The 27,870-nt window shown below is 41.3% G+C and overlaps 1 protein-coding gene across 1 annotated transcript in view; it reads right to left on the bottom strand.

Moving 5' to 3' along the window:
• Positions 1–27,870, bottom strand: part of LOC135537440 (ephrin type-A receptor 6-like) — a 247,500-nt gene that overhangs the window by 144,624 nt on the left and 75,006 nt on the right. The window contains exons 3-7 of the mRNA XM_064963605.1: positions 22,397–22,525; positions 20,618–20,767; positions 16,623–16,697; positions 7,188–7,286; positions 5,594–5,810 (exon numbers count right to left, since the gene is read on the bottom strand). Coding sequence (XP_064819677.1) covers positions 5,594–5,810; positions 7,188–7,286; positions 16,623–16,697; positions 20,618–20,767; positions 22,397–22,525 — 670 coding nt within the window. The remainder of the gene's footprint in view (positions 1–5,593; positions 5,811–7,187; positions 7,287–16,622; positions 16,698–20,617; positions 20,768–22,396; positions 22,526–27,870) is intronic.

Raw genomic sequence — 27,870 nt, forward strand, 5'->3', positions numbered from 1 at the left:
CTATTAACCTGATTAAAAATAACTATCCTATAAATCACATTGTCTACACATGGCCTGTCTGCAAGGAACTAGAAACATTGTATCAACTATTAACCTGATTAAAAATAACTATCCTATAAATCACATTGTCTACACATGGCCTGTCTGCAAGGAACTAGAAACATTGTATCAACTATTAACCTGATTAAAAATAACTATCCTATAAATCACATTGTCTACACATGGCCTGTCTGCAAGGAACTAGAAACATTGTATCAACTATTACCCTGATTAAAAATAACTATCCTATAAATCACATTGTCTACACATGGCCTGTCTGCAAGGAACTAGAAACATTGTATCAACTACTAATCTGATAAACATACGTAACTATCCTATAAATCACATTGTCTACACATGGCCTGTCTGCAAGGAACTAGAAACATTGTATCAACTACTAATCTGATAAACATACGTAACTATCCTATAAATCACATTGTCTACACATGGCCTGTCTGCAAGGAACTAGAAACATTGTATCAACTATTAACCTGATAAACATACGTAACTATCCTATAAATCACATTGTCTTCACATGGCCTGTCTGCAAGGAACTAGAAACATTGTATCAACTATTAACCTGATAAACATACTGTAACTATCCTATAAATCACATTGTCTACACATGGCCTGTCTGCAAGGAACTAGAAACATTGTATCAACTACTAATCTGATAAAAATAACTATCCTATAAATCACATTGTCTACACATGGCCTGTCTGCAATGAACTAGAAACATTGTATCAACTATTAACCTGATTAAAAATAACTATCCTATAAATCACATTGTCTACACATGGCCTGTCTGCAAGGAACTAGAAACATTGTATCAACTATTAACCTGATTAAAAATAACTATCCTATAAATCACATTGTCTTCACATGGCCTGTCTGCAAGGAACTAGAAACATTGTATCAACTACTAATCTGATCAACATACTGTAACTATCCTATAAATCACATTGTCTTCACATGGCCTGTCTGCAAGGAACTAGAAACATTGTATCAACTACTAATCTGATCAACATACTGTAACTATCCTATAAATCACATTGTCTTCACATGGCCTGTCTGCAAGGAACTAGAAACATTGTATCAACTACTAATCTGATCAACATACTGTAACTATCCTATAAATCACATTGTCTTCACATGGCCTGTCTGCAAGGAACTAGAAACATTGTATCAACTATTAACCTGATAAAAATAACTATCCTATAAATCACATTGTCTTCACATGGCCTGTCTGCAAGGAACTAGAAACATTGTATCAACTACTAATCTGATTAAAAATAACTATCCTATAAATCACACTGTCTACACATGGCCTGTCTGCAAGGAACTAGAAACATTGTATCAACTATTAACTTGGAGAGCTAGCAAAATTGCAACATTGTTTAAAATATTCTGGGCCCTCCTGCACCAGTGAGCTCGGGACAGAAACAGCTGTAGGCTATTTACACAAGGGATAATCAGTAATAATCAGCTTATTTTAGGACTGTTCCACTGGATCAGAGCATGAACGTTATCCCCTTCACGCTGAGTGGTTAATGAAAGGGAGAGAGAGAGCTGGAAAGATTGTTTTTTTTTTCAGATACGTTGAGGAACTATTGTCATTCTCAATGGATGTAAAAACAGACTTTGTTCACTTGCTGTTTGAGGTGGAGAAAACATTACTGATGCTCCACAGTTTATTACTGGGGGGCGCAACTAGATGCCTACAGACTACAGGGTAGACTATAGGGTAGACTATAGGGTAGACTACAGGGTAGACTACAGGGTAGACTACAGGGTAGACTATAGACTATAGGGTAGACTATAGGGTAGACTATAGGGTAGACTATAGGGTAGTCTATAGACTACAGGGTAGACTATAGACTATAGGGTAGACTATAGACTATAGGGTATAATATAGGGTAGACTACAGGGTAGACTATAGACTATAGGGTAGACTATAGGGTAGACTATAGGGTAGACTATAGGGTAGTCTATAGACTACAGGGTAGACTATAGACTATAGGGTAGACTATAGACTATAGGGTATAATATAGGGTAGACTATAGGGTAGACTATAGACTATAGGGTAGACTATAGACTATAGGGTAGAATATAGGGTAGACTACAGTGTAGACTATAGGGTAGAAAAATAGACTATAGGCTAGACTATAGACTATAGGGTGACTATAGCATAGATAATTGGGTAGACTATAGAGTAGACTATATGGTAGACTATAGGGTAGACGATAGACTATAGAGTAGAGTATAGGGTAGACTATAGAGTAGACTATAGGGTAGACTATATACTATAGGGTAGACTATAGGGTAGACTATAGACTATAGGGTAGACTATAGGGTAGACTATAGACTATAGGGTATACAGAGTAGACTATAGGGTAGACTATAGGGTAGACTGTAGAGTAGACTATAGGGTAGACTATAGACTATAGGGTAGACTATATACTATAGGGTAGACTATAGGGTAGACTATAGACTATAGGGTAGACTATAGGGTAGACTATAGACTATAGGGTATACAGAGTAGACTATAGGGTAGACTATAGGGTAGACTGTAGAGTAGACTATAGGGTAGACTATAGACTATAGGGTAGACTATAGGGTAGACTATAGAGTAGACTATAAGGTAGACTATAGAGTAGACTATAGAGTAGACAATAGGGTAGACTATAGGGTAGACTATAGGGTAGACTATAGGGTAGACTATAGCATAGACTATAGGGTAGACTATAGGGTAGAAAAATAGACTATAGGGTAGACTATAGGCTAGACTATAGAGTAGACTATAGGGTAGACTATAGGGTAGACAATAGGGTAGACTATAGACTATAGGGTAGACTATAGGGTAGACAATAGGGTAGACTATAGGGTAGACTATAGGGTAGACTAATGGGTAGACTAATGGGTAGACTAATGGGTAGACTAATGGGTAGACTATAGGGTAGAAAAATAGACTTTAGGGTAGACTATAGGCTAGACTATAGAGTAGACTATAGGGTAGACTATAGGGTAGACTATAGACTATAGGGTAGACTATAGGGTAGACTATAGGGTAGACTATAGACTATAGGGTAGACTATAGGGTAGACTATAGGGTAGTCTAAAGGATAGACTATAGACTACAGGGTAGACTATAGACTATAGGGTAGACTATAGACTATAGGGTAGACTATAGGGTAGACTATAGACTATAGGGTAGACTATAGACTATAGGGTAGAATATAGGGTAGACTACAGTGTAGACTATAGGGTTGGAAAATAGACTATAGGGTAGACTATAGGCTAGACTATAGACTATAGGGTGACTATAGCGTAGATAATTGGGTAGACTATAGAGTAGACTATAGGGTAGACTATAGGGTAGACTATAGGGTAGACTATAGGGTAGACGATAGACTATAGGGTAGACTATAGGGTAGACAATAGGGTAGACAATAGGGTAGACTATAGGGTATACTATAGGGTAGACTATAGACTATAGGGTAGACTATAGGGTAGTCTAAAGGATAGACTATAGACTACAGGGTAGACTATAGACTATAGGGTAGACTATAGAATATAGGGTAGAATATAAGGTAGACTACAGTGTAGACTATAAGGTAGACTATAGGCCTGCTCAGAAAATTGACTATTACTAAATTTTGCAAAACTCGAAAATGGAATGGTTTAACACCAAAACGTGTTTCTCACGGGTTTGTGCTCTGAAAACAACATCTCCAGTCCGACAGTCAGAATAGATTATAGATGATAAATTAAATTAACGGTAATTAATACTGGTGATAAATGTAATGAATTAATGATAGACACTAACAATCAAAAGCAAACAACTCACACAATGAAGTCATTAAACAATGAATGTGCACAAATTGGCGGGAGAGAGACATACATTGTGCAATTTAGCCACTCTCCCCAGCGGCCCTGACAATGGATTAGTCTCGGCCCTGACAGTGGATTAGTCTCGGCCCTGACAATGGATTAGTCTCAGCCCTGACAATGGATTAGTCTCGGCCTTCACAATGGATTAGTCTCGACCTTCACATTGGATTAGTCTCGGACTTCACAATGGATTAGTCTCGGCCCTGACAGTGGATTAGTCTCGGCCCTGACAGTGGATTAGTCTCGGCCCTGACAGTGGATTAGTCTCGGCCCTGACAGTGGATTAGTCTCGGCCCTGACAGTGGATTAGTCTCGACCTTCACATTGGATTAGTCTCGGACTTCACAATGGATTAGTCTCGGCCTTCACAATGGATTAGTCTCGGCCTTCACAATGGATTAGTCTCGGCCTTCACAATGGATTAGTCTCGACCTTCACATTGGATTAGTCTCGGCCTTCACAATGGATTAGTCTCGGCCTTCACAATGGATTAGTCTCGGCCTTCACAATGGATTAGTCTCGGCCTTCACAATGGATTAGTCTCGGCCTTCACAATGGATTAGTCTCGGCCTTCACAATGGATTAGTCTCGTCCTTCACAATGGATTAGTCTCGTCCTTCACAATGGATTAGTCTCGGCCTTCACATTGGATTAGTCTCGGCCTTCACAATGGATTAGTCTCGGCCTTCACAATGGATTAGTCTCGGCCTTCACAATGGATTAGTCTCGGCCTTCACAATGGATTAGTCTCGGACTTCACATTGGATTAGTCTCGGCCTTCACATTGGATTAGTCTCGGCCTTCACATTGGATTAGTCTCGACCTTCACATTGGATTAGTCTCGGTCTTCACATTGGATTAGTCTCGGCCTTCACAATGGATTAGTCTCGGCCTTCACAATGGATTAGTCTCGGCCTTCACATTGGATTAGTCTCGGCCTTCACAATGGATTAGTCTCGGCCCTCAATGGATTAGTTCACTAAAATGAGCGCGAATAAGACAGAAGTCTCATGTGCCATAAATAATATATATATATTTGCTACTGCTCGACCCCAAAACATAGACCAACAGCCTATTGGCCAAAAAAATCGACCAGTCGACTAATTGGGGTCAGCCCGAATAAGCACACAGCAATATAAACACTATGAACCCACTGGGCAAAAACTGGTTTGATCAACGTTGTTTCCACGTCACTTCAACAAAATAATTCCACGTGATGATGTTGAGTCAATGTGTAAAACCGATTGGATTTGTAATTTCGTATTTTTGTCACCCAACGTCTAACCTAAATCCAATGACGTGGGGAATTGTTTGGTTGATTTGAATTGAATTTGGTGAATTGTTTGGTTGATTTGAATTGAATTTGGTGAATTGTTTGGTTGATTTGAATTGAATTTGGTGAATTGTTTGGTTAATTTGAATTGAATTTGGTGAATTGTTTGGTTGATTTGAATTGAATTTGGTGAATTGTTTGGTTGATTTGAATTGGGTGAATTGTTTGGTTGATTTGAATTGAATTTGGTGAATTGTTTGGTTGATTTGAATTGAATTTGGTTAATTGTTTGGTTGAATTCACATATTTTGACAAATCAACCAAATTGAAATCAAAACTAGACATTGAACTGATATCTGTGCCCAGGGAGCAATGTTAGCCACAACTCACCCTGGCAGAATCCGTCAATCTCCTCATGTCCCAGACTACAGACGCATCGCCCCAGAGGAACCAGCCAGTCCCCGTCCGCCCCACAGTACAGTTTGGGCGTATCCCTCTCCTCTGCGTTCTCCACGCACGCTCCCCGCACCTCCACCAGCGAGGAGGAGTCGACCCTTGGTACCGTGTCTGGGAACGTTGCCAGGTTCCTCAGAGTGGATGGACAGCGCTTCGATAAGGAGAGAGATAGAAAGTCAGTACAGGGCCTTGTAAAAGTATTCATCCCCCTTGGAGTTTTTGTTTCATTACAACCTGTCATTTAAATGGATTTTTATTTGGATTTATGTGATGGACAAACACAAAATAGTCCAAATTGGTGAAAAAAACAACACTTGTTTGAAAAAAATTCAAAAAATAAATAAATGAAAAGTGGTGTGTGCATATGTATTCACCCCTTTTCTATGAAGCCCCTAAATAAGAACCAATTACCTCCAGAAGCCACATAATTAGTTAAATAAAGTCCACCTGTGTGTAATCTAAGTGTCACATGATCTCAGTATATATACACCTGTTCTGAAAGGCCCCAGAGTCTGCAACACCACTAAGCAAGCGGCACCATGAAGACCAAGGAGCTCTCCAAACAGGTCATGGACAAAGTTGTGGAGAAGTACAGATCAGGGTTAGGTTAAAAAAATATATCAGAAACTTTGAACATCCCACAGAGCACCATTAAATCCATTATTAAAAATGGAAAGAATATGGCACCACAACAAACCTGCCAAGAGAGGGCCGCCCACCAAAACTCACAGACCAGGCAAGGAGGGCATTAATCAGAGAGGAAACAAAGAGACCAAAGATAACCCTGAAGGAGCTGCAAAGCTCCACAGAGGAGATTGGAGTATCTGTCCTTAGGACCACTTTAAGCCGTACACTCCACAGAGCTGGGCTTTATGGAAGAATGGCCAGAAAAAAGCCATTGCTTAAAGAAAAAAATAAGCAAACATGTTTGGTGTTCACCAAAAGGCATGTGGGAGACTCCTCAAACATATGGAAGAAGGTACTCTGGTCAGCTTTTTGACCATCAAGGAAAACGCTAAGTCTGGAGCAAACCCAACACCTCTTATCACCCCGAGAACATCATCCCCACAGTGAAGCATGGTGGTGGCAGCATCATGCTGTGGGAAAGTTTTTCATTGGCAGGGAAACTGGTCAGAATTGAAGGAATAATGGATGGCGCTAAATACAGGGAAAATCTCGAGGGAAACCTGTTTCAGTCTTCCAGAGATACAAAATAGGAAAAAAAGCCAAGGGGGGTGAATACTTTCACAAGACACTGTACATAGTACAGACAGACAGACAGACAGACAAGACAGACAAGACAGACAAGACAGACAGACAGACAGACAGACAGACAAGACAGACAAGACAGACAGACAGACAGACAGACAGACAGACAGACAGACAAGGCAGACAGGCAGACAGACAGACAGACAGACAGACAGACAGACAGACAGACAGACAGACAGACAGACAGGACAGAGACACAGACAGACAGACAGACAGACAGACAGACAGACAGATATAATAAATAAATACATCACAATACCTTGTAGAACACCTTGACGGAGACCAGAGCGATACACGCCCCCACATCCTGGAACGCCAGGTAGAAGCCCTTCTGGGTCACGGGGCCGACCTCTCTGACCTCAAATCAAAGGAACGTTTTTATTTGTCACAGGCTTACAGTAGAGCGGAGGCTACACAATGAAATGACCTCTCCTCTCAAACAGCATCTATTATGACGGCAGGCACAGGCAGATTCAACATGGCTCCTTAAAGACGTGTGTCGAGGCCTCGACCCTAAGAGTCCATATATATTATTATAGATTCAACATGGCTCCCAGGCCTCTACCCTAAGAGTCCATATATATTATTATAGATTCAACATGGCTCCAAGGCCTCTACCCTAAGAGTCCATATATATATTATAGATTCAACATGGTTCCCAGGCCTCTACCCTAAGAGACCATATATATTATTATAGATTCAACATGACTCCCAGGCCTCTACCCTAAGAGTCCATATATATTATTATAGATTCAACATGGCTCCCAGGCCTCTACCCTAAGAGTCCATATATATATTATAGATTCAACATGGCTCCCAGGCCTCTACCCTAAGAGTCCATATATATTATTATAGATTCAACATGACTCCCAGGCCTCTACCCTAAGAGTCCATATATATTATTATAGATTCAACATGACTCCCAGGCCTCTACCCTAAGAGTCTATATATATATTATTATAGATTCAACATGACTCCCAGGCCTCTACCCTAAGAGTCCATATATATTATTATAGATTCAACATGACTCCCAGGCCTCTACCCTAAGAGTCCATATATATTATTATAGATTCAACATGGCTCCCAGGCCTCTACCCTAAGAGTCCATATATATTATTATAGATTCAACATGGCTCCCAGGCCTCTACCCTAAGAGTCCATATATATTATTATAGATTCAACATGACTCCCAGGCCTCTACCCTAAGAGTCCATATATATTATTATAGATTCAACATGGCTCCCAGGCCTCGACCCTAAGAGTCCATATATATTATTATAGATTCAACATGACTCCCAGGCCTCTACCCTAAGAGACCATATATATTATTATAGATTCAACATGGCTCCCAGGCCTCTACCCTAAGAGTCCATATATATATTATTATAGATTCAACATGACTCCCAGGCCTCTACCCTAAGAGTCCATATATATTATTATAGATTCAACATGACTCCCAGGCCTCTACCCTAAGAGTCCATATATATTATTATAGATTCAACATGACTCCCAGGCCTCTACCCTAAGAGTCCATATATATTATTATAGATTCAACATGACTCCCAGGCCTCTACCCTAAGAGTCCATATATATTATTATAGATTCAACATGACTCCCAGGCCTCTACCCTAAGAGTCTATATATATATTATTATAGATTCAACATGGCTCCCAGGCCTCTACACTAAGAGTCCATATATATTATTATAGATTCAACATGACTCCCAGGCCTCTACCCTAAGAGTCCATATATATTATTATAGATTCAACATGACTCCCAGGCCTCTACCCTAAGAGTCCATATATATTATTATAGATTCAACATGACTCCCAGGCCTCTACCCTAAGAGTCCATATATATTATTATAGATTCAACATGACTCCCAGGCCTCTACCCTAAGAGTCCATATATATTATTATAGATTCAACATGACTCCCAGGCCTCTACCCTAAGAGTCCATATATATTATTATAGATTCAACATGGCTCCCAGGCCTCTACCCTAAGAGTCCATATATATATATTATAGATTCAACATGGCTCCCAGGCCTCTACCCTAAGAGTCTATATATATTATTATAGATTCAACATGACTCCCAGGCCTCTACCCTAAGAGTCCATATATATTATTATAGATTCAACATGACTCCCAGGCCTCTACCCTAAGAGTCCATATATATTATTATAGATTCAACATGGCTCCCAGGCCTCTACCCTAAGAGTCCATATATACATATTATAGATTCAACATGACTCCCAGGCCTCTACCCTAAGAGTCTATATATATTATTATAGATTCAACATGACTCCCAGGCCTCTACCCTAAGAGTCCATATATATTATTATAGATTCAACATGGCTCCCAGGCCTCTACCCTAAGAGTCCATATATATTATTATAGATTCAACATGACTCCCAGGCCTCTACCCTAAGAGTCCATATATATTATTATAGATTCAACATGGCTCCCAGGCCTCTACCCTAAGAGTCCATATATACATATTATAGATTCAACATGGCTCCCAGGCCTCTAAGCTAAGAGTCTATATATATATATTATAGATTCAACATGGCTCCCAGGCCTCTACCCTAAGAGTCTATATATATATTATTATATATTCAACATGGCTCCCAGGCCTCTACCCTAAGAGTCTATATATATATTATTATAGATTCAACATGACTCCCAGGCCTCTACCCTAAGAGTCTATATATATATTATTATAGATTCAACATGACTCCCAGGCCTCTACCCTAAGAGTCCATATATATTATTATAGATTCAACATGACTCCCAGGCCTCTACCCTAAGAGTCCATATATATTATTATAGATTCAACATGGCTCCAGGCCTCGACCCTAAGAGTCTATATATATATTATTATATATTCAACATGGCTCCCAGGCCTCTACCCTAAGAGTCCATATATATTATTATAGATTCAACATGACTCCCAGGCCTCTACCCTAAGAGTCCATATATATTATTATAGATTCAACATGGCTCCAGGCCCTCGACCCTAAGAGTCTATATATATATTATTATATATTCAACATGGCTCCCAGGCCTCTACCCTAAGAGTCTATATATATATTATTATAGATTCAACATGACTCCCAGGCCTCTACCCTAAGAGTCTATATATATTATTATAGATTCAACATGACTCCCAGGTCTCTACCCTAAGAGTCCATATATATAATTATAGATTCAACATGACTCCCAGGCCTCTACCCTAAGAGTCTATATATATTATTATAGATTCAACATGACTCCCAGGCCTCTACCCTAAGAGTCTATATATATATTATTATAGATTCAACATGGCTCCCAGGCCTCGACCCTAAGAGTCCATATATATTATTATAGATTCAACATGACTCCCAGGCCTCTACCCTAAGAGTCCATATATATTATTATAGATTCAACATGGCTCCCAGGCCTCTACCCTAAGAGTCTATATATATTATTATAGATTCAACATGACTCCCAGGCCTCTACCCTAAGAGTCCATATATATTATTATAGATTCAACATGGCTCCCAGGCCTCTACCCTAAGAGTCTATATATATATTATTATAGATTACACATGGCTCCCAGGCCTCTACCCTAAGAGTCTATATATATATTATAGATTCAACATGGCTCCCAGGCCTCTACCCTAAGAGTCTATATATATTATTATAGATTCAACATGACTCCCAGGCCTCTACCCTAAGAGTCCATATATATTATTATAGATTCAACATGACTCCCAGGCCTCTACCCTAAGAGTCTATATATATTATTATAGATTCAACATGGCTCCCAGGCCTCTACCCTAAGAGTCTATATATATATTATTATAGATTCAACATGACTCCCAGGCCTCTACCCTAAGAGTCCATATATATTATTATAGATTCAACATGGCTCCCAGGCCTCTACCCTAAGAGTCCATATATATTATTATAGATTCAACATGGCTCCCAGGCCTCTACCCTAAGAGTCCATATATACATATTATAGATTCAACATGACTCCCAGGCCTCTACCCTAAGAGTCTATATATATTATTATAGATTCAACATGACTCCCAGGCCTCTACCCTAAGAGTCCTTATATATTATTATAGATTCAACATGGCTCCCAGGCCTCTACCCTAAGAGTCCATATATATTATTATAGATTCAACATGACTCCCAGGCCTCTACCCTAAGAGTCCATATATATTATTATAGATTCAACATGGCTCCCAGGCCTCTACCCTAAGAGTCCATATATACATATTATAGATTCAACATGGCTCCCAGGCCTCTAAGCTAAGAGTCTATATATATATATTATAGATTCAACATGGCTCCCAGGCCTCTACCCTAAGAGTCTATATATATATTATTATATATTCAACATGGCTCCCAGGCCTCTACCCTAAGAGTCTATATATATATTATTATAGATTCAACATGACTCCCAGGCCTCTACCCTAAGAGTCTATATATATATTATTATAGATTCAACATGACTCCCAGGCCTCTACCCTAAGAGTCCATATATATTATTATAGATTCAACATGACTCCCAGGCCTCTACCCTAAGAGTCCATATATATTATTATAGATTCAACATGGCTCCCAGGCCTCTACCCTAAGAGTCCATATATATTATTATAGATTCAACATGACTCCCAGGCCTCTACCCTAAGAGTCCATATATATTATTATAGATTCAACATGGCTCCAGGCCTCGACCCTAAGAGTCTATATATATATTATTATATATTCAACATGGCTCCCAGGCCTCTACCCTAAGAGTCTATATATATATTATTATAGATTCAACATGACTCCCAGGCCTCTACCCTAAGAGTCTATATATATTATTATAGATTCAACATGACTCCCAGGTCTCTACCCTAAGAGTCCATATATATAATTATAGATTCAACATGACTCCCAGGCCTCTACCCTAAGAGTCTATATATATTATTATAGATTCAACATGACTCCCAGGCCTCTACCCTAAGAGTCCATATATATTATTATAGATTCAACATGACTCCCAGGCCTCTACCCTAAGAGTCCATATATATTATTATAGATTCAACATGGCTCCCAGGCCTCTACCCTAAGAGTCTATATATATTATTATAGATTCAACATGACTCCCAGGCCTCTACCCTAAGAGTCCATATATATTATTATAGATTCAACATGGCTCCCAGGCCTCTACCCTAAGAGTCTATATATATATTATTATAGATTACACATGGCTCCCAGGCCTCTACCCTAAGAGTCTATATATATATTATAGATTCAACATGGCTCCCAGGCCTCTACCCTAAGAGTCTATATATATTATTATAGATTCAACATGACTCCCAGGCCTCTACCCTAAGAGTCCATATATATTATTATAGATTCAACATGACTCCCAGGCCTCTACCCTAAGAGTCTATATATATTATTATAGATTCAACATGGCTCCCAGGCCTCTACCCTAAGAGTCTATATATATATTATTATAGATTCAACATGACTCCCAGGCCTCTACCCTAAGAGTCCATATATATTATTATAGATTCAACATGGCTCCCAGGCCTCTACCCTAAGAGTCCATATATATTATTATAGATTCAACATGGCTCCCAGGCCTCTACCCTAAGAGTCCATATATACATATTATAGATTCAACATGACTCCCAGGCCTCTACCCTAAGAGTCCATATATATTATTATAGATTCAACATGGCTCCCAGGCCTCTACCCTAAGAGTCCATATATACATATTATAGATTCAACATGGCTCCCAGGCCTCTACCCTAAGAGTCCATATATATTATTATAGATTCAACATGGCTCCCAGGCCTCTACCCTAAGAGTCCATATATACATATTATAGATTCAACATGGCTCCCAGGCCTCTACCCTAAGAGTCCATATATATTATTATAGATTCAACATGGCTCCTTAAAGACGTGTGTCGAGGCCTCTACACTAAGAGTCCATATATATTATTATAGATTCAACATGGCTCCCAGGCCTCTACCCTAAGAGTCCATATATATTATTATAGATTCAACATGACTCCAGGCCTCGACCCTAAGAGTCCATATATATTATTATAGATTCAACATGACTCCCAGGCCTCGACCCTAAGAGTCTATATATATTATTATAGATTCAACATGACTCCCAGGCCTCTACCCTAAGAGTCCATATATATTATTATAGATTCAACATGACTCCCAGGCCTCTACCCTAAGAGTCCATATATATTATTATATATTCAACATGACTCCCAGGCCTCTACCCTAAGAGTCCATATATATTATTATAGATTCAACATGACTCCCAGGCCTCGACCCTAAGAGTCCATATATATTATTATAGATTCAACATGACTCCCAGGCCTCTACCCTAAGAGTCCATATATATTATTATAGATTCAACATGGCTCCCAGGCCTCTACCCTAAGAGTCCATATATATTATTATAGATTCAACATGGCTCCCAGGCCTCTACCCTAAGAGTCTATATATATTATAGATTCAACATGACTCCCAGGCCTCGACCCTAAGAGTCTATATATATATTATTATAGATTCAACATGACTCCCAGGCCTCTACCCTAAGAGTCTATATATATATTATTATAGATTCAACATGACTCCCAGGCCTCTACCCTAAGAGTCCATATATATTATTATAGATTCAACATGACTCCCAGGCCTCTACCCTAAGAGTCCATATATATTGTTATAGATTCAACATGGCTCCCAGGCCTCTACCCTAAGAGTCTATATATATATTATTATAGATTCAACATGACTCCCAGGCCTCTACCCTAAGAGTCCATATATATTATTATAGATTCAACATGACTCCCAGGCCTCTACCCTAAGAGTCCATATATATTATTATAGATTCAACATGGCTCCCAGGCCTCGACCCTAAGAGTCCATATATATTATTATAGATTCAACATGGCTCCCAGGCCTCGACCCTAAGAGTCCATATATATTATTATAGATTCAACATGACTCCCAGGCCTCTACCCTAAGAGTCCATATATATTATTATAGATTCAACATGGCTCCCAGGCCTCTACCCTAAGAGTCCATATATATTATTATAGATTCAACATGACTCCCAGGCCTCTACCCTAAGAGTCCATATATATTATTATAGATTCAACATGACTCCCAGGCCTCTACCCTAAGAGTCCATATATATTATTATAGATTCAACATGACTCCCAGGCCTCTACCCTAAGAGTCCATATATATTATTATAGATTCAACATGACTCCCAGGCCTCTACCCTAAGAGTCCATATATATTATTATAGATTCAACATGGCTCCCAGGCCTCTACCCTAAGAGTCCATAAATATTATTATAGATTCAACATGACTCCCAGGCCTCGACCCTAAGAGTCCATAAATATTATTATAGATTCAACATGGCTCCCAGGCCTCTACCCTAAGAGTCCATATATATTATTATAGATTCAACATGACTCCCAGGCCTCTACCCTAAGAGTCCATATATATTATTATAGATTCAACATGGCTCCCAGGCCTCTACCCTAAGAGTCCATATATATTATTATAGATTCAACATGACTCCCAGGCCTCTACCCTAAGAGTCCATATATATTATTATAGATTCAACATGGCTCCCAGGCCTCTACCCTAAGAGTCTATATATATTATTATAGATTCAACATGGCTCCCAGGCCTCTACCCTAAGAGTCCATATATATTATTATAGATTCAACATGACTCCCAGGCCTCTACCCTAAGAGTCCATATATATTATTATAGATTCAACATGGCTCCCAGGCCTCTACCCTAAGAGTCTATATATATTATTATAGATTCAACATGACTCCCAGGCCTCTACCCTAAGAGTCCATATATATTATTATAGATTCAACATGGCTCCCAGGCCTCTACCCTAAGAGTCCAGCCTAGTGGTTAGAGTGTAGAGGAGAAAGGTAGTCTAGTGGTTAGGGTGTAGAGGAGGCAGGTAGTCTAGTGGTTAGAGTGTAGAGGAGGCAGGTAGCCTAGTGGTTAGAGTGTAGAGTCAGCTGGTAGTCTAGTGGTTAGAGTGTAGAGGCGACAGGTAGCCTAGTGGTTAGAGTGTAGAGGAGACAGGTAGCCTAGTGGTTAGAGTGTAGAGTCAGCTGGTAGTCTAGTGGTTAGAGTGTAGAGGCGACAGGTAGCCTAGTGGTTAGAGTGTAGAGGTGGCAGGTAGCCTAGTGGTTAGAGTGTAGAGTCAGCTGGTAGTCTAGTGGTTAGAGTGTAGAGGCGACAGGTAGCCTAGTGGTTAGAGTGTAGAGGAGGCTGGTAGCCTAGTGGTTAGAGTGTAGAGGAGGCAGGTAGCCTAGTGGTTAGAGTGAAGAGGAGGCAGGTAGCCTAGTGGTTAGAATGTAGAGGAGGCAGGTAGCCTAGTGGTTAGAGTGTAGAGGAGGCAGGTAACCTAGTGGTTAGAGTGAAGAGGAGGCAGGTAGCCTAGTGGTTAGAGTGTAGAGGAGGCAGGTAGCCTAGTGGTTAGAATGTAGAGGAGGCAGGTAGTCTAGTGGTTAGAGTGTAGAGGAGGCAGGTAGCCTAGTGGTTAGAGTGTAGAGGCGGCAGGTAGCCTAGTGGTTAGAGTGTAGAGTCAGCTGGTAGTCTAGTGGTTAGAGTGTAGAGGCGGCAGGTAGCCTAGTGGTTAGAGTGTAGAGGCGGCAGGTAGCCTAGTGGTTAGAGTGTAGAGGCGGCAGGTAGCCTAGTGGTTAGAGTGTAGAGTCAGCTGGTAGTCTAGTGGTTAGAGTGTTAGTGTGTAGTGTAGTGGTTAGAATGTGGAGGAGGCAGGTAGTCTAGTGGTTAGAGTGTAGAGGAGGCAGGTAGCCTAGTGGTTAGAGTGTAGAGGAGGCAGGTAACCTAGTGGTTAGAGTGTAGAGGAGGCAGGTAGCCTAGTGGTTAGAATGTAGAGGAGGCAGGTAGTCTAGTGGTTAGAGTGTAGAGGAGGCAGGTAGCCTAGTGGTTAGAGTGTAGAGGAGGCAGGTAACCTAGTGGTTAGAGTGAAGAGGAGGCAGGTAGCCTAGTGGTTAGAGTGTAGAGGAGGCAGGTAGCCTAGTGGTTAGAGTGTAGAGGCGGCAGGTAGCCTAGTGGTTAGAGTGTAGAGTCAGCTGGTAGTCTAGTGGTTAGAGTGTAGAGGCGGCAGGTAGCCTAGTGGTTAGAGTGTAGAGGCGGCAGGTAGCCTAGTGGTTAGAGTGTAGAGGCGGCAGGTAGCCTAGTGGTTAGAGTGTAGAGTCAGCTGGTAGTCTAGTGGTTAGAGTGTAGAGGCGACAGGTAGCCTAGTGGTTAGAGTGTAGAAGACGTAGGTAGCCTAGTGGTTAGAGTGTAGAGTCAGCTGGTAGTCTAGTGGTTAGAGTGTAGAGGCGACAGGTAGCCTAGTGGTTAGAGTGTAGAAGACGTAGGTAGCCTAGTGGTTAGAGTGTAGAGTCAGCTGGTAGTCTAGTGGTTAGAGTGTAGAGGCGACAGGTAGCCTTGCGAAAGGTTGCTAGATCGAATCCTTGAGCTGATAAGGTAAAAATCTGTAGTTCTGCCCTGAAATTCTAATGAAAATATATATATTTTTTAAAATAAATATTGCGAAAGAAAACAAAAAGACAAAAGAGCACTGGAGTATAAGAACGTAATGAATATAATATTCAACCAAACTTACCTCCGTGTTGAGGCGCAGAACGCGGTCGCCCAGGTCCGTCTGTGTGAAGCTCTCATCGGCAGCAATGGTGTCCACCTTCAAATCAAATCAAATCCAATATGTTTTTCATCATATGCACCTGGGTAGTAGTGTCACAGCACCATTAAATGCTAAAATATATCTCCTCTTGACCAGTAACAGTTATGAAATAACTCTCCTCTTTAACAGTAACAACAACTATGAAATAACTATCCTATTTAAAAGTAACAGTTATGAAATAACTCAGTAACAGTAACAACAGCTATAGAAACAGACTAATAAGAACACCAGGTCATGAAACAGTCCAATAAGAACACCAGGTCATGAAACAGTCCAATAAGAACACCAGGTCATGAAACAGTCCAATAAGAACACCAGGTCATGAAAACAGTCCAATAGGAACACCAGGTCATGAAAACAGTCCAATAGGAACACCAGGTCATGAAAACAGTCCAGTAAGAACACCAGGTCATGAAAACAGTCCAATAAGAACACCAGGTCATGAAAACAGTCCAATAAGAACACCAGGTCATGAAACAGTCCAATAGGAACACCAGGTCATGAAACAGTCCAATAAGAACACCAGGTCATGAAAACAGTCCAATAAGAACACCAGGTCATGAAACAGTCCAATAACAACACCAGGTCATGAAACAGTCCAATAAGAACACCAGGTCATGAAAACAGTCCAATAAGAACACCAGGTCATGAAACAGTCCAATAAGAACACCAGGTCATGAAACAGTCCAATAAGAACACCAGGTCATGAAAACAGTCCAATAAGAACACCAGGTCATGAAAGCAGTCCAATAAGAACACCAGGTCATGAAACAGTCCAATAAGAACACCAGGTCATGAAACAGTCCAATAAGAACACCAGGTCATGAAAACAGTCCAATAAGAACACCAGGTCATGAAACAGTCCAATAAGAACACCAGGTCATGAAAACAGTCCAATAAGAACACCAGGTCATGAAAATAGTCCAATAAGAACACCAGGTCATGAAACAGTCCAATAAGAACACCAGGTCATGAAAACAGTCCAATAAGAACACCAGGTCATGAAAACAGTCCAATAAGAACACCAGGTCATGAAAACAGTCCAATAAGAACACCAGGTCATGAAAATAGTCCAATAAGAACACCAGGTCATGAAACAGTCTAATAAGAACACCAGGTCATAAAACAGTCCAATAAGAACACCAGGTCATGAAAACAGTCCAATAAGAACACCAGGTCATGAAAACAGTCCAATAAGAACACCAGGTCATGAAACAGTCCAATAAGAACACCAGGTCATGAAACAGTCCAATAAGAACACCAGGTCATGAAACAGTCCAATAAGAACACCAGGTCATGAAAACAGTCCAATAAGAACACCAGGTCATGAAACAGTCCAATAAGAACACCAGGTCATGAAAACAGTCCAATAAGAACACCAGGTCATGAAAATAGTCCAATAAGAACACCAGGTCATGAAACAGTCCAGTAAGAACACCAGGTCATGAAAACAGTCCAATAAGAACACCAGGTCATGAAAACAGTCCAATAAGAACACCAGGTCATGAAACAGTCCAATAGGAACACCAGGTCATGAAACAGTCCAATAAGAACACCAGGTCATGAAAACAGTCCAATAAGAACACCAGGTCATGAAAACAGTCCAATAAGAACACCAGGTCATGAAAGCAGTCCAATAAGAACACCAGGTCATGAAAACAGTCCAATAAGAACACCAGGTCATGAAAGCAGTCCAATAAGAACACCAGGTCATGAAAACAGTCCAATAAGAACACCAGGTCATGAAAGCAGTCCAATAAGAACACCAGGTCATGAAACAGTCCAATAAGAACACCAGGTCATGAAACAGTCCAATAAGAACACCAGGTCATGAAAACAGTCCAATAAGAACACCAGGTCATGAAACAGTCCAATAAGAACACCAGGTCATGAAAACAGTCCAATAAGAACACCAGGTCATGAAAATAGTCCAATAAGAACACCAGGTCATGAAACAGTCCAATAAGAACACCAGGTCATGAAAACAGTCCAATAAGAACACCAGGTCATGAAAACAGTCCAATAAGAACACCAGGTCATGAAAACAGTCCAATAAGAACACCAGGTCATGAAAATAGTCCAATAAGAACACCAGGTCATGAAACAGTCCAATAAGAACACCAGGTCATAAAACAGTCCAATAAGAACACCAGGTCATGAAAACAGTCCAATAAGAACACCAGGTCATGAAAACAGTCCAATAAGAACACCAGGTCATGAAACAGTCCAATAAGAACACCAGGTCATGAAACAGTCCAATAAGAACACCAGGTCATGAAACAGTCCAATAAGAACACCAGGTCATGAAAACAGTCCAATAAGAACACCAGGTCATGAAACAGTCCAATAAGAACACCAGGTCATGAAACAGTCCAATAAGAACACCAGGTCATGAAACAGTCCAATAAGAACACCAGGTCATGAAAACAGTCCAATAAGAACACCAGGTCATGAAACAGTCCAATAAGAACACCAGGTCATGAAAACAGTCCAATAAGAACACCAGGTCATGAAAGCAGTCCAATAAGAACACCAGGTCATGAAACAGTCCAATAAGAACACCAGGTCATGAAACAGTCCAATAGGAACACCAGGTCATGAAAACAGTCCAATAAGAACACCAGGTCATGAAACAGTCCAATAAGAACACCAGGTCATGAAATAGTCCAATAAGAACACCAGGTCATGAAAATAGTCCAATAAGAACACCAGGTCATGAAACAGTCCAATAAGAACACCAGGTCATGAAAACAGTCCAATAAGAACACCAGGTCATGAAAACAGTCCAATAAGAACACCAGGTCATGAAACAGTCCAATAAGAACACCAGGTCATGAAACAGTCCAATAAGAACACCAGGTCATGAAATAGTCCAATAAGAACACCAGGTCATGAAACAGTCCAATAGGAACACCAGGTCATGAAACAGTCCAATAAGAACACCAGGTCATGAAAACAGTCCAATAAGAACACCAGGTCATGAAAACAGTCCAATAGGAACACCAGGTCATGAAACAGTCCAATAAGAACACCAGGTCATGAAACAGTCCAATAAGAACACCAGGTTTTGTTTTGCCTTTGTCTGTCACACAGATAATAACAGGTAAATAAGGTATGTGAAAGAGAAGAACACTATGTCAATATATGATGAGTCAAAAAGTCCAATAAGTGAAAATTAGCCAGCAGCATCCCACCGCTGGCTTGGCTCTGAAGCTAAGCAGGGTTGGTCCTGGTCAGTCCCTGAATGGGAGACCAGGTGCTGGTGGGAGTGGTGTTGGAGGGCCTGTAGGGGACACTCTTCCCTCTGGTCTAAGGAGATCCCAAATCCCCAGGGCAGTGATTGGGGACATTGTCCTGTGTAAGGTGGGATCCTTCGTACATGGCGTTAAACGGGTGTCCTGACTCTACTAGGGTAGCCTAGTGGTTAGAGCGTTGGACTAGTAACCGGAAGGTTGTGAGTTCAAACCCCCGAGCCGACAAGGTACAAATATGTCGTTCTGCCCCTGAACAGGCAGTTAACCCACTGTTCCCAGGCCGTCATTGAAAAATAAGAATGTGTTCTTAACTGACTTGCCTGGTTAAATAAAGGTAAAAATTAACTTGTAAGTCGCTCTGGATAAGAGCGTCTGCTAAATGACTTAAATGTAAATGTAATTAAAGATCCCATTGCATTTATCACAAGAGTAGGGGTGTTAACCCCGGTGTCCTGGCTAAAATGTCCTATCTGGCCCTCAAACCATGGCCACCTAATCATCCCCAGCTTCCAATTGGCTCATTCCTCCCCTCCTCTCTCCCCTGTAACTATTCCCCAGGTCGTTGCTGTAAATGAGAACGTTTTCTCAGTCAAAGAAGAGTTTAAAACAATCTAATGAAATTATTAACACCTTGTCAACAAGTAGGATTCTCTAAAACTAGACCTTGGCGTAGTCGGCGGGTCTGAAGCGGGTGGCGGCGGCGTGCGGCTCTTCTGTCTGGAGGTAGAAGAGGTTAAAGGTCTCCTTGCAGGTACCAGACACCCAAGGGATGGAGTTACAGTCTCTCAGGGTGAAGCGCAGCTCCACGTACACCTGAAGGGAACACGACATACACCTTTTATTACCTGCAACACACCTGGGTTATATATTACATTATAATTATTAGTATATTATTATTACAATTAACTATATATTATACGGTATATTATTATATATGACCTTGTGCGCTGCCTGGTGTATATTATTATTAGTATTGTACTATATATTATACTGTATATTATTATATATTACCTTCTGTACTGCCTGGCGTATATTATTATTGCAATTATACTATATAGTATACTGTATATTATTAAATATTACCTTAGTATTATACTGTATATTATTATCAGTATTATACTGTATATTATTATTAGTATTATACTATATATTATTATTAGTATTATACTGTATATTATTATTAGTATTATACTGTATATTATTAGTAGTATTATACTGTATATTATTATTAGTATTATACTATATATTATTATTAGTATTATACTATATATTATTATTAGTATTATACTGTATATTATTAGTATTATACTATATATTATTATTAGTATTATACTGTATATTATTATTAGTATTATACTATATATTATTAGTAGTATTATACTGTATATCATTATTAGTATTATACTGTATATTATTATTAGTATTATACTGTATATTAGTATTATACTATATACTATTATTAGTATTATACTGTATATTAGTATTATACTATATACTATTATTAGTATTATACTATATATTATTAGTAGTATTATACTGTATATTATACGTATTATACTATATATTATTATTAGTATTATACTGTATATTATTATTTGTATTATACTTTATATTATTATTAGTATTATACTGTATATTATCATTAGTATTATACTGTATATTATTATTAGTATTATACTGTATATTATTATTAGTATTATACTATACATTATTATTAGTATTATACTGTATATTATTAGTATTATACTATATATTATTATTAGTATTATACTGTATATTATTATTAGTATTATACTTTATATTATTATTAGTATTATACTGTATATTATTATTAGTATTATACTGTATATTATTATTAGTATTATACTGTATATTATTAGTATTATACTATATATTATTATTAGTATTATACTATATATTATTATTAGTATTATACTATATAGTATTATTAGTATTATACTATATATTATTATTAGTATTATACTATATATTATTATTATTATTATACTGTATATTATTAGTATTATACTAGATATTATTAGTATTATACTGTATATTATTAGTAGTATTATACTATATATTATTAGTAGTATTATACTGTATATTATTATTAGTATTATACTGTATATTATTAGTAGTATTATACTGTATATTATTAGTAGTATTACACTGTATATTATTATTATTATACTGTATATTATTAGTAGTATTATACTATATACTATTATTAGTATTATACTATATATTATTATTAGTATTATACTATATATTATTATTAGTATTATACTATATACTATTATTAGTAGTATTATACTATATATTATACTGTATATTATTATTAGTATTATACTATATACTATTATTAGTATTATACTGTATATTATTATTAGTATTATACTGTATATTATTATTAGTATTATACTGTATATTATTATATATTACCTTCTGTGCTTCCTGGCGCTGGATCCAATTGGACTGTAGCCAGTTGTTCTGGTTGGGCTCCATCACATGACACACCTGGAAGGTATGGATAGGTCGGTTCTGTTCATCCATCTCTGTTATCGCATCCCACTGGAGGGGGAGGGAGGGAGGGAGGGAGGGAGAAGTTAGAAGACAGGAGAAAGGGATGAAACAGAAGACAGGATCATGATTAATAAAGACATCACATTACCATGGTAACAGTAGAGCCATGGAGGACAGCTGGACCACCCGGTCTCTGTCTCCTATGGTCCATGAGAGACAGACCTGACGATGACTGTCTGTGGGTCTTACTGGTGTTTTCACAACTCTTACATCAGCCAGCCAGCCATAACAGCACCGTAGTGCCCGAACACTCTCCTCTCCTCTCCCCTCATCTCCTCTCCTCTCCTCTCCTCTCCCCTCATCTCATCTCCTCTCCTCTCCTCTCCTCTCCCCTCATCTCATCTCCTCTCCTCTCCTCTCCTCTCATCTCATCTCCTTTCCCCTCCCCTCTTCTCTCCTCTCCTCTCATCTCATCTCCTTTCCCCTACCCTCCCCTCTCCTCTCCCTCTCCTCCCTCTCCCTCTCCTCTCCTCTCCCCTCTCCTCTCCTCTCCTCCCCTCTCTCCTCTCCTCTCCTCTCCCCTCTCCTCTCTCCTCTCCTCCCCTCTCCTCTCTTCTGGGAGAGAGAACCAACTCTGAAACCCTACTAACATTGGTAGAGCTGTTTCCCCTACAGCATTTAATGGATGTAGATTTACAGGGTAAAGTCAAGGCCAGCTTGAGTTACTACAATCATGAATATGTATCATGATAATATGTGGTCTAGACAGGGTAATGCTCAGTGGTGTTGACAGGGTAATGCTCAGTGGTGTTGACAGGGTAATGCTCAGTGGTGTTGACAGGGTAATGCTCAGTGGTGTTGACAGGGTAATGCTCAGTGGTGTTGACAGGGTAATGCTCAGTGGATGGGCTCGTGGTGTTGACAGGGTAATGCTCAGTGGATGGGCTCGTGGTGTTGACAGGGTAATGCTCAGTGTATGGGCTTGTGGTGTTGACAGGGTAATGCTCAGAGTACGGGCTAGTGGTGTTGACAGGGTAATGCTCAGTGGTGTTGACAGGGTAATGCTCAGTGGATGGGCTCGTGGTGTTGACAGGGTAATGCTCAGTGTATGGGCTTGTGGTGTTGACAGGGTAATGCTCAGAGTACGGGCTCGTGGTGTTGACAGGGTAATGCTCAGTGGTGTTGACAGGGTAATGCTCAGTGGATGGGCGTGTGGTGTTGACAGGGTAATGCTCAGTGGTGTTGACAGGGTAATGCTCAGTGGTGTTGACAGGGTAATGCTCAGTGGTGTTGACAGGGTAATGATCAGTGGTGTTGACAGGGTAATGCTCAGTGTATGGGCTTGTGGTGTTGACAGGGTAATGCTCAGTGTATGGGCTTGTGGTGTTGACAGGGTAATGCTCAGTGGATGGGCTTGTGGTGTTGACAGGGTAATGCTCAGTGGATGGGCTTGTGGTGTTGACAGGGTAATGCTCAGTGTATGGGCTTGTGGTGTTGACAGGGTAATGCTCAGTGTATGGGCTTGTGGTGTTGACAGGGTAATGCTCAGTGGATGGGCTTGTGGTGTTGACAGGGTAATGCTCAGAGTATGGGCTTGTGGTGTTGACAGGGTAATGCTCAGTGTTACAGGCTTGTGGTGTTGACAGGGTAATGCTCAGTGTATGGGCTTGTGGTGTTGACAGGGTAATGCTCAGTGTATGGGCTTGTGGTGTTGACAGGGTAATGCTCAGTGGATGGGCTTGTGGTGTTGACAGGGTAATGCTCAGAGTATGGGCTTGTGGTGTTGACAGGGTAATGCTCAGTGTTACAGGCTTGTGGTGTTGACAGGGTAATGCTCAGTTTACGGGCGTGTGGTGTTGACAGGGTAATGCTCGGTGGATGGGCGTGTAGTGTTGACAGGGTAATGCTCAGTGGATGGGCGTGTGGGTTTTCTCTAAGTGGCCCTAAAATAGAGCTTCCACCAACAGAGCATAAGAGACACTCCAATAACGACCAGATTTAGCTCCAGCCCTCAGTCTCAGCTCTGTCTGTCTGTCTGACCTCTCTCCCTCCATTTGTTCCCTGACACAAGTTGTTGTGATGCAATGACAGCCGGGCGAAGAGAGAGAGAGGAGGACAGGTTGAATATGGAGGACGGTAGGAGGGAGGGGAGGAGGAGGAGGGGTGGAGAGGAGGGAGGGCAGGGGGAGGGAGGCAGGGAGGGGGGCAGAGGGAGGGGAGGAGGAGGGGTGGAGGGAGGGCAGGGGGTGAGGGAGGCAGGGAGGGGGTGGGCAGAGGGGTGGGGAGGCAGAGGGGTGGAGGGAGGACAGGGGGTGAGGGAGGCAGGAGGGAGGGGAGGAGGAGGGGTGGAGGGAGGACAGGAGGGGGAGGGAGGCAGGGGGGGGGCAGAGGGGTGTATGGAGGGCAAGAGTGAGGGAGGGCAGGGGGAGGGAGGCAGGGAGGGGGGGCAGAGGGGGGTGTATGGAGGGCAAGAGTGAGGGAGGGCAGGGGGAGGGAGGCAGGGAGGGGGGGGCAGAGGGGTGTATGGAGGGCAAGAGTGAGGGAGGCAGAGGGGTGGGGAGGCAGAGGGGTGGGGAGGCAGAGGGGTGGAGGGAGGACAGGGGGTGAGGGAGGGAGAGGGGAGGGAAGGCAGGGGAGGCAGGGGGAGGGGGGAGGCAAGGGGGAGGGAGGCAGTGGGGTGGGGAGGCAGGGGGGAGGGAGGGAGGCAGGGGGAGGGGGCAGAGGGGTGGGGAGGCAGCAGAGGGGTGGGGAGGCAGCAGAGTGGTGGGGAGGCAGAGGGGTGGAGGGAGGACAGGGGGTGAGGGAGGGAGTGGGGAGGCAGGGGGGTGAAAGGATAAGGTATATTGTTCAGTGAATACGACAGGAGAGAGGCAGATAACAGTGTCTGTGATGGAGGAAGCACATCGCTGCCTGCCAATCACACATTCTATTGTATCTTAGCTGGGGGGCCATGTAACAGAACAGAGAACAGAGACCAGCACACTGACTATTGTATCTTAGCTGGGGGGCCATGTAACAGAACAGAGAACAGAGACCAGCACACTGACTATTGTATCTTAGCTGGGGGCCATGTAACAGAACAGAGAACATCACACTGACTATTGTATCTTAGCTGGGGGCCATGTAACAGAACAGAGAACATCACACATTCTATTGTATCTTAGCTGGGGGCCATGTAACAGAACAGAGCACAGAGACCAGCACACTGACTATTGTATCTTAGCTGGGGGCCATGTAACAGAACAGAGCACAGAGACCAGCACACTGACTATTGTATCTTAGCTGGGGGCCATTTAACAGAACAGAGACCATCACACTGACTATTGTATCTTAGCTGGGGGCCATGTAACAGAACATCAAACTGACTATTGTATCTTAGCTGGGGGCCATGTAACAGAACAGAGAACAGAGACCATCACACTGACTATTGTATCTTAGCTGGGGGCCATGTAACAGAACAGAGAACATCACACTGACTATTGTATCTTAGCTGGGGGCCATGTAACAGAACAGAGAACATCACACATTCTATTGTATCTTAGCTGGGGGCCATGTAACAGAACAGAGAACAGAGACCAGCACACTGACTATTGTATCTTAGCTGGGGGCCATGTAACAGAACAGAGAACATCACACTGACTATTGTATCTTAGCTGGGGGGCCATGTAACAGAACAGAGAACATCACACATTCTATTGTATCTTAGCTGGGGGCCATGTAACAGAACAGAGCACAGAGACCAGCACACTGACTATTGTATCTTAGCTGGGGGCCATGTAACAGAACAGAGCACAGAGACCAGCACACTGACTATTGTATCTTAGCTGGGGGCCATTTAACAGAACAGAGACCATCACACTGACTATTGTATCTTAGCTGGGGGCCATGTAACAGAACATCAAACTGACTATTGTATCTTAGCTGGGGGCCATGTAACAGAACAGAGAACAGAGACCATCACACTGACTATTGTATCTTAGCTGGGGGCCATGTAACAGAACAGAGAACAGAGACCAGCACACTGACTATGGTATCTTAGCTGGGGGCCATGTAACAGAACAGAGAACATCACACTGACTATTGTATCTTAGCTGGGGGCCATGTAACAGAACAGAGAACATCACACTGACTATTGTATCTTAGCTGGGGGCCATGTAACAGAACAGAGCACAGAGACCAGCACACTGACTATTGTATCTTAGCTGGGGGCCATGTAACAGAACAGAGAACATCACACTGACTATTGTATCTTAGCTGGGGGGCCTTGTAACAGAACAGAGAACAGAGACCAGCACACTGACTATTGTATCTTAGCTGGGGGGCCATGTAACAGAACAGAGCACAGAGACCAGCACACTGACTATTGTATCTTAGCTGGGGGGCCTTGTAACAGAACAGAGAACAGAGACCAGCACACTGACTATTGTATCTTAGCTGGGGGGCCATGTAACAGAACAGAGAACATCACACTGACTATTGTATCTTAGCTGGGGGGCCTTGTAACAGAACAGAGAACATCACACTGACTATTGTATCTTAGCTGGGGGGGCATGTAACAGAACATCACACTGACTATTGTATCTTAGCTGGGGGCCATGTAACAGAACAGAGGACAGAGACCATCACACTGACTACTGTATCTTAGCTGGGGGGCCATGTACCAGAACAGAGACCATCACACTGACTATTGTATCTTAGCTGGGGGGGCATGTAACAGAACATCACACTGAATATTGTATCTTAGCTGGGGGGCCATGTAACAGAACAGAGGACAGAGACCATCACACTGACTACTGTATCTTAGCTGGGGGGCCATGTACCAGAACAGAGACCATCACACTGACTATTGTATCTTAGCTGGGGGCCTTGTAACAGAACAGAGAACAGAGAACATCACACTGACTATTGTATCTTAGCTGGGGGCCATGTAACAGAACAGAGAACAGAGACCAGCACACTGACTATTGTATCTTAGCTGGGGGGCCATGTAACAGAACAGAGAACATCACACTGACTATTGTATCTTAGCTGGGGGCCATGTAACAGAACAGAGACCATCACACTGACTATTGTATCTTAGCTGGGGGGCCATGTAACAGAACAGAGAACATCACACTGACTATTGTATCTTAGCTGGGGGGCAATGTAACAGAACAGAGAACAGAGACCAGCACACTGACTATTGTATCTTAGCTGGGGGGCCATGTAACAGAACAGAGAACATCACACTGACTATTGTATCTTAGCTGGGGGGCCATGTAACAGAACAGAGCACAGAGACCAGCACACTGACTATTGTATCTTAGCTGGGGGGCCACGTAACAGAACAGAGACCAGCACACTGACTATTGTATCTTAGCTGGGGGGCCACGTAACAGAACAGAGACCAGCAC

This window comes from Oncorhynchus masou, unplaced genomic scaffold (genome assembly GCF_036934945.1).
Source record: "Oncorhynchus masou masou isolate Uvic2021 unplaced genomic scaffold, UVic_Omas_1.1 unplaced_scaffold_779, whole genome shotgun sequence".
Taxonomy (NCBI): domain Eukaryota; kingdom Metazoa; phylum Chordata; class Actinopteri; order Salmoniformes; family Salmonidae; genus Oncorhynchus; species Oncorhynchus masou.